General features: G+C 35.3%; 1 protein-coding gene across 3 annotated transcripts in view; it reads right to left on the bottom strand.

The window, feature by feature from the left end:
- The window catches only part of TMEM260 (transmembrane protein 260), a 101,528-nt gene extending 87,940 nt beyond the window's left edge, over window positions 1-13,588 (bottom strand). For 2 of the 3 annotated variants that reach the window (XM_072629302.1, XM_072629304.1), the window contains exons 1-3: window positions 11,877-13,588; window positions 7,159-7,190; window positions 6,320-6,471 (exon numbers count right to left, since the gene is read on the bottom strand). In XM_072629302.1, coding sequence (XP_072485403.1) covers window positions 6,320-6,471; window positions 7,159-7,190; window positions 11,877-12,009 — 317 coding nt within the window. In that variant the 5' untranslated portion in view covers window positions 12,010-13,588. The remainder of the gene's footprint in view (window positions 1-6,319; window positions 6,472-7,158; window positions 7,191-11,876) is intronic. The other variant, XM_072629303.1, reaches the window with a different exon arrangement.
- Window positions 13,589-13,928: the final 340 nt, after the last annotated feature.

The raw sequence follows: 13,928 nt of genomic DNA, 5'->3' as shown, positions 1-13,928 counted from the left end.
ATTTTACAATTACTTATTTTATGCCAATCATGAGATTAAGTAGGAAACAATTACCAAAAAGATCCAAAACCAGTTCATTAAAGTCTAATCCAAAACAATTTCCCAAATTATAAATGATTTTTTTTGACAATCTTCAATTCAAGATAGGCCCACATTTTGGAAATTTGTGTGTGTGTATGAGTGTGCATGTACATACTTATATACACGCACACATTCCAAAACTAAAAATGCTGTCATATTTTTCAGTCTAGACCAGAGTGTATTTCAGTCTAGAGTGTACTTTGCATTCAACAACAACCACTAAAATTGGATAAAAGTATACACCAACACATTATTCCCAGAGGCATAGAATAAGGGATATAAACACAGTTAAAGTCTTGTAACTTGCAAGTTAAAATCCAAGGATATGTTCCAAAATTTCAAGATGTGTATTTTTAAGAAATTAATACACCAAGATAATATCAACAATAATCAAAAATTATAAAATAAAAAGAAAGATGAAGTGTTTTTCATTAGCAATATTAAGTAATTTCATTTGGATTAATATGGATTTTAAATTACATATACTTCATGTTGATACCTTTATTACTCAAGTTATAATCAGCATATTTATTTCAATTCATCAAAATGGTTTCACTCTATCATTAAAGAGCAAAAAAGTTATATTAATTCCAACTTACTATTTTATTTATAATTTTAAGGAAATGTATGCCTTTAATATTACAACCATAATAAGTGATGACTAGCTCCAGTAGCAAAATCTCGGCAGGAAACAGATTTAGCAATTTAAGTGTTTTATAAGTTTTTGTAATTGAGGAAACTTTTCATAATCTGACATTTGTTAAAACCACTTATTAGAAATTATGCAGCACAGTAGCTGTGGAAATATGAGCTCACTTCACAATTATAAAGTCAGCCTATGTAGTCCTTTCCTATTGTATATAGTGGCATAAACCCCATAGCGGCCTATCAGCTAACTGGCAGGCAGGGGGCTGCTCTATTCAAAGTGAGAGATACAAGCTGCAGGGCAAAAACCTGGCAGCTCCCATCTGACCCCACAATCCCCTACTGGTGACAGCTCCAAGCTCCATAGCAAATTAGGCCTTCTCATATTACAATTGAAGAAGACAGATTCCATTAGCAGTATCTGAAATTGAGTGGAGAGCTGCACTGTTATCAGACTTGACTCATAAGCACTGCTATTAATCAGAGCTATGATAGCATTTATATATTTCAAGCTATCTGCTGCTGCTGTGATATTCTGCTACAAAGGGTTGATGGGACTTAGGAAAGTGAACAATAGAGCTTTCTGGGAAAAGCAGAGTAAATCAAGAAAGTCTATGACTTCCGAACATTCTGAAGGGATTGCGGTTTACATAAATTTTCTCCCAATTGGAGATTGAGCTCTTCCTCATCTTACACATGGGATTTAGTTGTCACTCAATGGTAACAGCTGTGAAAAGGTGAAGCGGCCCACCGCTCAGAATACTGCCTTCGCTTTTAAAGCAATTAACCCATGAACAGGAGGATACCTGGTGATATCAAAGGGATTAGGCTAGGCAGTGCATTATTAACATTTCCTTGAACTAATTCTAACTCTGACTAGCTGTCAGAATAGACTCCACAGTCTTTAAAAAAAAAGAGTTTTTGCCCTGCTTTTTCTTTCAACAATGAAGCACTGCTACTTGAGCCTAATATGTCTGCTTTATAAAAAAATGCAAATGAACCAAGCTTTTAACGTACTTAAACAGTTTGATTCAATGCAATGTTATTACAAGTATGAGAAAAATATATGATCAATTAGCTAGGGATCACAGCAGATATTCTTCTAAAAGGAAATTAATGCTTCAGTACTTTCCATTCTTCAACTACTAAAACTTGGTAACTATTTATTACTTATGCACAGCTACTTCTGAAATAAGGAAAACCTCTGTTATTCTCTATGGCAATAATCTAAAATAATATTTGAAATGGAAAATTCTAATATTCTTTAATCAGGAGAGTCTACATTCTTTAAGGTATGGAATTTACATTTTCTATTCAATTTTGAATGGAATCATGGTCAAAGCTGTAATGATAATAGTTTGGATCAATTTACAAAAGTTTCAGTAAATTATGATTTGACAGCAATGAAATGTTTTAAAATGTTTAAAATAATTTCTCTGATTTCCATAAATAATAACACAGGCACAAAACAATTTGCCAGATGTAAACAATCTTAAGCTGAGAATATTATCAGTTCTAGTACAGTTATAGTATACAGGTATAACATACCTTGCACTAAGCTTAATGCTCATACATTTGTTCTAATTAGAATGCATCTAGTTCATACCATTTACTATTTGTCATCTTTTCAACTTCACATTTCAAACCATTTTCTTTCATAAAATGTTTTGTCTTGAGACCACATCTATACGTTAACAATATAATGGTGGGTATGGTTAAATATCCGACGTTATTTAAAGTAAGTATGGATTTTCCTATTGAAAAGTGAACCTCATTTTCAATTTTATAGTAGAATAAATCCTCTTTAACATAACTTCTTTTAAATAATAGAACTCAGCTTTAATTTCTCAAAAGAGTTGTTGTCTCTATCTATCCTGATGCCCAGTGACAACACATTTCTCATTCCTCTACCTTGTATTTACTAACAATACACAAAAGCAAGCAAAAAGTCCTAACAAAAATCTGACAGACTCCAGGACCAAAAAGCAATTTCAGCACAATATACAGAATTATTCTTTTTTACATACACATTGATAGTCACATACCTCACTCATATCAAAGTACTATAATAATGAATATGAAACTTAATGATTTTGCAAATTTAACTGACAGTGACTGTAAATGTACCCACTATTTTCACTAAAAAAGAAAGGCAATCGTTGTATGTGGGTACTCGCAAAACTTTCATTATTCATGGCTACACAAACTTTTCATTTAATTTCTCTAATCCATAACTTCTTGGAAAATAGTTTTAAAATTCAAATAACCAATAATAGCTTTTCATGAAGTCCATATTAGCTTGTATTATTACAAGAACTTTTTTCTTTAAATTAGTAGGCTTTGTGAACTTCAAAGCACATACTTCAAGAATCATTCCACCAGGTTTCAATCTCTGAACACAATGGTTACTTTAACCTTGAAGCCACAATAAAATCAAAGATTTTACTAGATATTGCCACATGATAAGCAGTACTACACTGAAACAAGCATTACCTTGAATGAGTATGTTACTTCATACTAATGAAGTCTATCATCCTGTTTCTGAGACTTATTATCCACATGACTTTGACCTAATCTCACTGCGCTTGGTTTCCTTTTTTTTAAATGACAGTACTGAACTAAACAACCTCTGAGATCCCTTCTAACTTTAGACTTATGATCTTATGAATGCTTATAATATTCTCAAATGTATTCCTACACATGAGTAACACATTGGCAATTATAAGAAATGTACATAATTAAACATTACAATGTTGTTACTTCTTGAGAATATTTTCTAAAACAGTAATATTTGATCCTATTTTCCTGATGCACATGCAACATAAGAGCACAGCTAATATTAAGTTGTTGTTGCCAATCGTTTCTAAGAACTGGCTAAAATATATCGTTAATGACACTGCATGAGTTTTCAAAGAGATGCAAAAAAAGCAAAAAAATTACATAGTAATCAAAGACAGAGTAAATTGTTCTTTCAAAGTCTTGTTTACTGAAAATTGGAGCTCTTTGCATCAATATACTTAAATAGAAATTTGCTTTTAAAATACAATCCTTGTTTATAAAAGGAACTAAAGGTCTTTATATCCACCCCAAGAGTTAAATATAGTGAACGACATGTGAACAATTACCTGGGAAAAATATAAACCTGTTAAAAGAATTAATTTACTGCACACTAGCTAGCATTAATCCTACATGTACAGCAATGTTCTCATAAACAATTTTTTTGTAAATTAAGGGACACAAAAGTGAATTTGACATGAAAATGTAATGACAATTTGACATGTAAATGAATAGAGTAGTGAAATGTATCTCAAACAAATGCTTACCAGAAGGGTAAGTCTGTTAAAGGAATACATGTACTATATACTCAGGTTGAAAAAAAGCCTTCACTGTAATGGCTATAGAAAAACTATGCCCTGCTGTTGGGTTTATGTTCACAGAAGAAAGGTTTTAAAGGTTAAGTTCAGGTCACACGACAAATGAAATTGTAACAACCCAACTGACATTGTATAATGTCTTCTTCCACTCAATCAATAGGGTACTGTTAGTCCCATTACCATAGAGATAGCCTGCTCCCTTCTGAAGGGTGTCTATTGTTTGACAAAACAGATTTGTCAACTGAACTGTGTTGTTCCCAAAGGATGTGTACTTTGTCAATTATTTGTATTCAAAATAATAAAGCATTTTCATATTAAAATATATAGAACATATGAGTAAATGTTTTAAGACACTGCAGAAGAGCACTAATAAAACTCTTCAAAACACAGTTTTAAAATAAAAGATAATTAACAAGTGTAAGTATGTACATAGCAATGTCAAATTAGAGGTTATGATCTTTAAAAAAATACACGATGGATAATATGCTATAATATGTAAAGACCTTTACTGTCAAGTACAATAATGCAGATCATTTTCTAAAAAAATGTTGTTTCAAAAGAAAACTATATTCTAAGTCTATCTTGGACATTTTAAAGTGCTGCCTTTTATATATGGTGTTCCATTGTCATAGAACTTATATTGAATGACATTAGTAATTCATAAGTTAGTAGATAATATGCAATACTGGACAATATTTACATCAATATTTGTATGGCTTCCTAAGACATCAATTAACTGTCAAAAATATAAAGAAATTTTAAATATATCTTTCTTCATAGAATGCGATTTTAAAATGTATACATATAAAAATATGCATTTTCAAATTTTAACCTAGGAGAGAGTATGTCAGGTTTTTTAAAATCCTGAAAACTCAGCTTCCCTCTCAATGAAAAGACTGACAGATTCTTAATTATAGCAGTCCCAGTAGGAACAGCTATAATAAAGATTATTCTGACCAACTTGGGGAAGAGTGGAAAAGGATTCTTAACACTAATCAATCCAAACAGAATTATTTTTTTAATCTGACCTTTAAGATTTAGAAATAACTTTTCATATATGTAAGGATAAAATGCAAGGGTGTTACATAAAACACAGATAACAATTTACTATACGATAAAGTATAAAAATATGAATATGAATGGGGTAATGTAAAAAATAAAATAAAAGATGCAAGTTCATAGAATCAAAGAATTTGCAGGGACCTCTACAGTCTTCAAATCTAAGCCATACATGAAAAGAATTTCTATAATCATATACCTGACAAATGGTCCTCTAGATTCTGATTGAGAGTTAGCTAGATTATTCTTTTAAAAAATGAGACAACAAAATCTTGCTAAAAAACTTTACCACAGAACTAAATTCTGACTTTAGCAAAAAGGATGATATAAAAAAATCAGTTTCAAATAGGTGTACATTTTGTATTTTAAGAATGTGTTTTTATTTAGAGACAAAAATATCATTTAAAAAAGCTATTTAACTTAAAATATACCAGTGTTCTTAGAAAGAAGAAATTTTTTATTTTCTTTTTCAAAAAGAATTTAAAATTTGTTTAGTTTTCACTATAATTCTCTTAAGTTCAGATCACAGTATGATTATGAGTTTTGAGTCCATCAATATCAAAGATAATTGAAGAAAAAAATAACAACCCAATCACCAACTGCTTCATTTTATAAATAACATAGCCTATCAAACATAAGGGCAAAATTAATTAGGTTCTGATTTACTTTGAAACAGTAAAAAAAAGGCCTAAACATACACTGAGTATAATTTTTCTATTCTTGAAAAAAAATAAGACATTATAATATCTAAAATACAATCTAACTGGAAGCCTTTTCTTGTAATAGAAAAGCAGCTGCCTACCAGCAACAATGTAAGTAATGAAATTATGTTTACCATTTACCAAAAGGTGAAATTCATATTGTCAACAGGACCATCTGCATTTTCAGAAATGACAAACATCATTAGTTCTGCCTAAAAAGAGATATGTGATAATGAGACAGAATAACACTATCACTTCTTTGTAGGCAACAAACCCAAAAGGGCAGCTGTTAGAAAGTTGACACTAATATGAAATTATCAAAATGAAATCATTTGTTGGAAAAACCTTTTGGGAAAAAACATTTTGAGCTTATGTAACTTGGATTTTGAAAAAAATGCTACCTTTAAGTACCTTTCCAATTACTCAAAATTAATTCTTTTGACTTATCAATTACTTTACCTGAAAACTGTGAAAAAAAGTAATGATGCTGCAGCTGCTCCAAATAAACCACAGAGAAGATTTACTCGGTAGGCAATGGAACCAAAAGGGAATAGACCAATTGCCAGTTTGGCCAACAGTGTGAACAAAGGGTAACCAGGAGGATGAGCAACCTATGGACAAAATATCAAGTCACAAAGTTTCCATTGAATCAAAACAATTTACACTGATATTAACTTAAAAACAACTCCTTTTCTCAACTAAATTATCAATATTAGAATTCCATAAGCATGTCTTTGAATAGTATCCCTGTAACCATTTTTTCATGCCAATATAAACAAGTATTTTCTTTAATTGGCTAGGCAGAGCGTACATCAGTTCTTAAATAGTTTGTCTTTTAGGTTCATAGTAAATTGAGGTCACTCAAAAGGCTATTTTAAAAAAGAGATTCCCAAATATTTTATTGCTTAGAAAGTTGAAAGACCACACTCATATTGGATTACCACCATGCTGACAGTCCTAAGGTCTTGCCTAAAGGGATCATGCACCATAATAAAGTTTATTAAATAATAAAACTTATTAAAACTGTTAACCCGATTTATTTTATTCTCCACAGCTTATACAAAATTTGGGTTGATAATAAGACAGCTACTATATATACAGTAAAGCCTTTGCTTTATAATTTAGTATAATTGGATTGCAAATTTAAAGTAAATTGTCACATACTGTACTTATAAGTTAGTAAAAAAAATGTGGTTTGAAAATAAATTAATCTACTTTGCTCCATGCTTAATTAAACTTTCTTAATTCCTAAAACTGTTAATGAGAGCATTGATTAAACAATAAAACTTAATACTTACTCCAAGCTCATATGCGGCTGTGATCAGCTCCCCTGTGAAAAAATAATGTAAAACCAATAATTACTATTAGAAAATGACACTCCTCCAAAGTTTTCAAAATCCAAATGCTTGCATTGGGGTTTTGCATTAATTTGACTGGATAAAACTGTAAATCTGTAGAGATTTAACGGCATGAAATTTTCTAAGAATATTTTCTCCCTCTGATCTTGTTGCACAAAATATCTTTGGTACTTTTTAATTGGTCGGTGAAAGCACAGGTGAGTTTTATTAAATACACTTGTTATTTATATTTTATTTTTTAAAAATCTGAAAACATACAAAAGTTGTGATCTAAAGAACTGCTGAGAAGTATCAGAACTATTATCAAACACTGCATTAATCTTCAAGAACTTAGTACAGAGCTGCCTACATTGGTCCTTTAAATGTATATGACTGTACCAAGTAAAATATGCCTGCAGTTATATACTCAAAAGCATATATGATGTGGTTTAAATACTTTTATTATCTGTAAAACACATTCAATGCTCGTTGTAATCTTCAGTTTGGCTATCTTGTCTTCACCAAACCAAGTTAACAAATTCAAAGTTAAGTGAAATGTTAGGAAATTAAGTAATTCAGATATTTAGGGACTGGATAACTTTTGACTTTCAGACTATTCTGACATTTCAAGGATCTGTGTTTTTGTAAATATATTTTAATGCTCCCTCCATCTAAAGATCATTAAACCCTCTAAAATACATGATCTTTCAGAATAGTTGTGGGCAAATAGTTCGCCACCTCAAAGCCAACTTGGTGATGAACTTCTCTGATCCCAAGTCAGCCTATGCCAGACATCATCAAGAATCCAGAGTCATCTTCATGCCATGATGAGATAAAGGAATAAGGCTTTATTATAGAAGATGGCTTATTTTATATTGACTATCATTGGCATACTCCTACTTTCTAAGTAATTGTTCCTTAAAAATTGAGACAATGCAACTCTTTAGAATCTATTCACTTTAAACGGCACATCTGATCATTTCTTTTAAGATAAAACCATTGGGAAATTAACATCGATTTCAATATTCTGTGCTTTAAAAGGACTAAGGAAGCTTATCTTATTGTTATTTCAAGATCTGAAAAGGCACATAAAGTTGATCTTGCTGCTAAGAAATTGCTAGAAAATGATGGTAAAACTATAACTAGATTTCTGTCTACCATAATAAGCTAGTAACACTGAGGCAGGGTAGCATAATAGGCTGAAAGCCAGTCTTGCAGTTGGGAAAATCTGGGTTCATGTCTTGTAACTAACACATATTGACTGAATGACCCTGGGCAGATAGGTCACTTAACCTCTCAATGCCCAAGGCAACTCTTTTAAGACTATAATTTGCAGAGCAGGCACTGATCCACATTGGAAGAGAGAGATTACTCACTATGAGTTCTCTATGCCAATGATATTCATAGATCCAATTCAAAATCCAAAAATCAATTAGTAATCATTTAATACCCACAACCTCTGAGGCATTCTGTGGCTTAAGACAGAGTTAGCCTACATGGGTCAGTTGTTTGTCTTTGAATTTTTCTCATCAAGATCCTTAAAAGCAACTTAGAAAACTTCAGATACTATTTGTGTACTACAAATATTTTCTTAATGTTAATAACAACTTTAAGGAAAAGACAATGAAATCTAAAATTTTCTTAACGGACGAAGTTGACACAATTCAAAATGAGTGGAATATTAGACAATTAGCACAAATGTAGATGTTCTATTTCATGGCGAGGTCAAGATTATTTAATGCATTGTTACCATTTGATTCAACATTAAGTAAGAACACTGTATGAGCAAGATGCCATGCCAGGAGGCAGTGATTTTTTAAAATGATAGTGTTAATCTTCTATTATTTCTGTAATTGTTGAATTGAGTAATTTTATATGTCATAATAGACATACATATGTACCTATATCCCCTGGATTATGGGGTAAGGGATGTTACAGATCAATGTTTTAAAATTATCGTATATGCTATAAAAACTCACAATTACTTAAAACTGAATTGGTAAGACAGCATAGTTGCTCCTAAGTGACTTAAAATACAGTTTTTAAAATTTCTCCCTTCTTTATCTTCCCTACTAAAAAGTATCGTCTTTTACTTTACTTGAGTGCTTCGAATTATCAAGGAATCTAGTTTGTGTGAAATTTCCACTGCCAAGATTAAAGACCTTTAAGCTACAACTTAGAGTGGAGAAAAAGCATAAATTGCTTCAGCTACAAAGCATTAAGCTACACACCTGACAAGAAGCAATATTTATATTTAGTGCTGAACCCGAAGGAAAGAGAATAGTAACAAAGTATGTGAGCAGCATAATGTGCTCTTCCTGAGAGAATCTTGCTTCCAAACTACGAAGTCAGGCCCAGATGGCAGAAAGTTGGAGTAAAATCTCTGCAGATGCTTTTAATGCAAAATTTTAGTAGGTTCACTTGCCCTGAACTAACAAAGCCATAAAAATTCACTAGTCCCCCACAGTTTTAGACTCTTGAAGCTCTTTTTTTCCCACAACAATCTGGTCAAAGGACCTCAGATACTTGTGCTGTTCCAGTCCTGGACCTTTTTAAAAGTTAGTTTTGACTAACAACTGGAGGATGAGAAAAAAAACATGATAATGTGCTCTCTCCAGCTGGCACACAAAAGACAATTTGGGACACCCCAAGGAGGAAAACCAGTATTTTATATTGGTTTTATGATATCAATTTTATTTGAAACAACATTACTTTCAGATGAAAACAAACATTCCACTAAAAAAAGTACCATATTCCATTCTACAAAGACAAAAGACAAGAGAAAAAGTTATCAAATAAAAGACTATATTGACATATAACAGAAATAGGTTTTTTCATCATTACCAAATAAAAAAAAATAAATGAAAGTAAGAACTTCAAATGAGAAAAGTTTTAAAGTGATACCCATCTGAAGGTCAAAATATTTATATGGTCAAAATACTTATCTTAAAATACTATTAGCAAGATCTAGGTACAATATAATCAATGATTTAACAATGCTCTTAAATTACAGCTTCATAACTATGGAAAGCTTATAAGGTCTCCTAGAGACTTACACTATCTTTGGGAAGAATTACACTGCCCTAACCTAAAAGAGATGGTACCTCACATGGAGGCGGGGTAGAAGAGATTAGAAAACTATAAATTATTTTGGTAAGGACTGTGAAGACGCAAATTAGGCCAAGAAAAATAATTTCTAAATAAACTATCTTTTGCAATGGTATTCATCATTCCTTGAATGTTACATTATTCTGGCTTTTCATATAAAATGGCTTGAAGTAAACTCACAGACAAGTAATAATGTTGTACCTTAAAATGAAAAAATAAACCAGTACTGTTTATTCAACTTGCCCACACTGACAGCATTACCCTAGCACAAGTTTGATGAATGAAGACGCTGCATAGGGACAAATTCAATCAAGCAGATAGACTTGCTGTCAACTGCCCCATTAGACTTTTTATTAGAGCTGTTACACCAAATCATCAAATCTTCACTTCACATGACTGCAAAGATACATTCAAGTGTTTTTTAACGGTGCACTGTAACTTGTGGATAGGAGGACAACACTAGCTATTAGTCCAGCGTTCCAAAGAACAATGACCCTGGAAACAAAGTATCTAGTTTCCAGTTTTCCTTGCAATGCTTGCTGCTTGTGTAACCTGAGCCCAGTTGCTTGACCTCCCAAAGCCTCAGTTTCCTCATCTGTAACGAGCACAACGGGCTGGTGGATGGCTTCGGAAGATCCCCTCCTGCGCTAGATCTGTGAGCCCAGGAACCTGACTCTACAATTTATTGAACTGCACGACCTTTGCCAAGTCATTTACCTCTCTCGGGGCCTCAGTTTCCCCATCTATAAAACAGGGAAACTGACCTGGATGGTCAATAAGATAATTTATTAAGATTCTAAAGAAGTAAGCTCTTTGTAGCAAAGGGGAAATGTTTGTTTTTAAGTAATTCCAAGGCTTCTTTAATGTCGAGATGTTAAACTGAGATTCTTGAAAGTGGAGGCTGAAAAAGACAAGTGTTTGGATGGAGATTCCACGGTATGTTGAAGGGGATTGGCAAACGGAGGCCTTCGTCTAGGAACACGGCAACACACCCGCAGACGCTACAGTCAATAAGCATTCATTAAGCACTTACGGTGTGCCTAGCAGGGCTGGGGGAAGGGCTACAGAGAGGAAGGTGGCTACCGGGATAAAAGCCCTTACAGTCTTTAGGGGTCTGGGCCTGGGGGTGGGGAGGTAGGTGGAGAAGCGGGAACACTCAAATCCACAGAGATGGAGCTCCATCCACTCTCCAGAAAGAGGCTAGGCACCAGGGGGCGGGGCCCACAGCAACATGGAGGAGGGAATTAACCAATCATCGGAACTGAAGCCCCCTCCGCTCTCTAGAAAGAGGCTGGACACCAGGGGGCGGGGCCCACAGCAACATGGAGGAGAAAGCTAACCAATGAGGATTGTGGCTCTAATCCCCTCTCCAGAAAGAGGCTGGCCACAAGGGGGCGGGGGGAATGACACTTCTCTCCCCCCCCCTCCCCCCGCCCCGCTACTGACAGCCCCTGAGTTGGGACTCCACGTGCGCCGCCCGGAAGAGGATAGGGCCCCAAGACCCACCTCGGGGAAAAAGGGGGAATAGAAGGAAGGGCGGTGGCTTGAAGAGTGGTCAGGGAAGGACACACCGGTTTTTACTTTACCCGAGTCTCCTCCCGGCAATGAGGGGGGCAGCGTAAGGACGAACACGACTGCCACAGCAGCGAACACGGCGACGGCGGCGCAGAGGCCCCCCCGCCCGACGTCGCCATGGAGACTCATGGGCCGGCGGGCGAAGTAGACGTTCGAGCGGCGGCCGGGGGGCGGGGCGGGGTGCAGCGCAGCGACCGGGTCCCCAATAGCGCTCCCCACACCTGGCCACCGGGCGGAGCGGCGGCGGATGAGGCTGCTACCAGGTCGAGGCCTCCCCTTAAGAGGACCACATCTTTTTCCCTCTCTCCGGGGAGGGGAGAGAGAGGACAACAGCCACTATAGCGCGGACACACGCCGCCTCCGCTTTCTCTGTAAAGGGCGGCCAGCCGGAGAGCCTGGCGGGAGAGAAGTCCGCATTAACAATTATTCTGACAGGAATGAGAGCCTGCCACCTCCACGCCCTCTTTCTCTACCCTCTCCCCCCTCTCCGGTGCCCTGGTTTGGTAAGTTCTTGAGAGGAAGAGGCGGCCTGGCGAGCCTGGAGACAGGCGGAGGATCGCACCGCCCCCTCTGGTGTGGGGTGGTATTACACCCAGAAGACTCCCCCCTCCTTGTTCCCCTCCCCCACCCCGAAATTGTCAAAGGGCGCTCAGGAGACACCATCCAGTATTGCCAGGCAAGCTCGTTTTACAGATGAAGGAACTGAGGCTTGGAGATGGAAAGTGAAGGTCAAATGATCAATGTATAATCCAGTGCATTTTAAGAAACACTTGTAAAGAGCCTCCTATGTGTAAAAACACGCACACACACCCCTCTGTACTGTGAGTTGGGGATATAAAGGCAAAACCAGTCTCTTCCTCAAGGAGCTTGTATCTTACTAATAACAGTGATCAAATGTGTTGCTAATACTAAAAATAAATAATGTTTATATAGAGCTTGCTGTGTACCAGGCTCTGTGCTAAGTGTTTTACTATTACCTCATTTGATCTTCGCAGTAACCCTGAGAAGTAGGTGATAACTGTTATCTCCATTTTACAGATGAGGAAGCTGAAGCAGACTAGTTAAGTGTCTTGCACGGGGTCATGCAGCTAATAAGAATGAATTTGAATTGGGTCTTCCGGATCCCAGGCCCAATGCCATCCACTGGAAAATTCAGGATGTAAAATACTTTATCATGTTTCAAAGTAGATGTAAGGAAAAACCATTTGTCAATTTTGAATTTACTTGTGCACTATGAAAAGTTAGTAAAGGAATGAGTGCCATTATTTTTGCAAGTTGAGCTATGCTAGAAATTTAATGATTAGGGATTTTGTTTTTTTCACCCAAGCTTAAAATATGAAAGTAATATAAAACATAGAATCAACTTGATGAACTATAATGTTAAAGAGTTTCCAAATCACCTATTTATAACTGGAACTAGAACTCAACTTTTAACAAAAAAAAAAAATTTACCTTTTATAGGAATTTTCTTCATTCATTGAGTCAATGTGGTATGGTGGATAGAAATGGTTTCAGGTATGCAGATCTAATTTGAGTCCTACCTGTAAGACCTACAAGTTGTGCAAACTAGAATGTCACTTAACCTTTTAGTGCCCCATGCACCTCTCTTAAGAATATAAATTGTAGAACAGCTGCCAATCTGCAAAAGTAAGAGAGTTTTTACCCAGAGCTCTCTAGACTTAGGAAATCATAGATCTACTAAAAAAAAAAAAAATAGTGCAAGGGTTATATGCCAAGTGTGGAGGGACATTTAAAGTTTAGATATGACATAGTCACTACCCAAGGGAGAATATAATCAAAAATGAGAATAAGTATTTTAACTTTTAAGCAATTTGAGGCAATTTACTAGTCTGGCAATTGTTAGACAGAGTTCCCCTCTGCCTAACAGGTCAGATGGGTTGGCTGAGGAGATCACATTGCAATATTTCTGCCCCCCCCCCCCCTTGTGGCCTAGCCCCACATTCCCAATTTCGCTCTTCAAACTTGACTTTCTAGTCCTTTTATTACCTGTGGGGGAGGGATTTCCTTAAATCTGTTGATTAAAAATG

The sequence above is a fragment of the Notamacropus eugenii genome, chromosome 1, assembly GCF_028372415.1.
Source record: "Notamacropus eugenii isolate mMacEug1 chromosome 1, mMacEug1.pri_v2, whole genome shotgun sequence".
Taxonomy (NCBI): Eukaryota; Metazoa; Chordata; class Mammalia; order Diprotodontia; family Macropodidae; genus Notamacropus; species Notamacropus eugenii.
The sequence above is the reverse complement of the archived record's forward strand: the minus strand, read 5'-3'. Positions and strand labels throughout refer to the sequence as shown.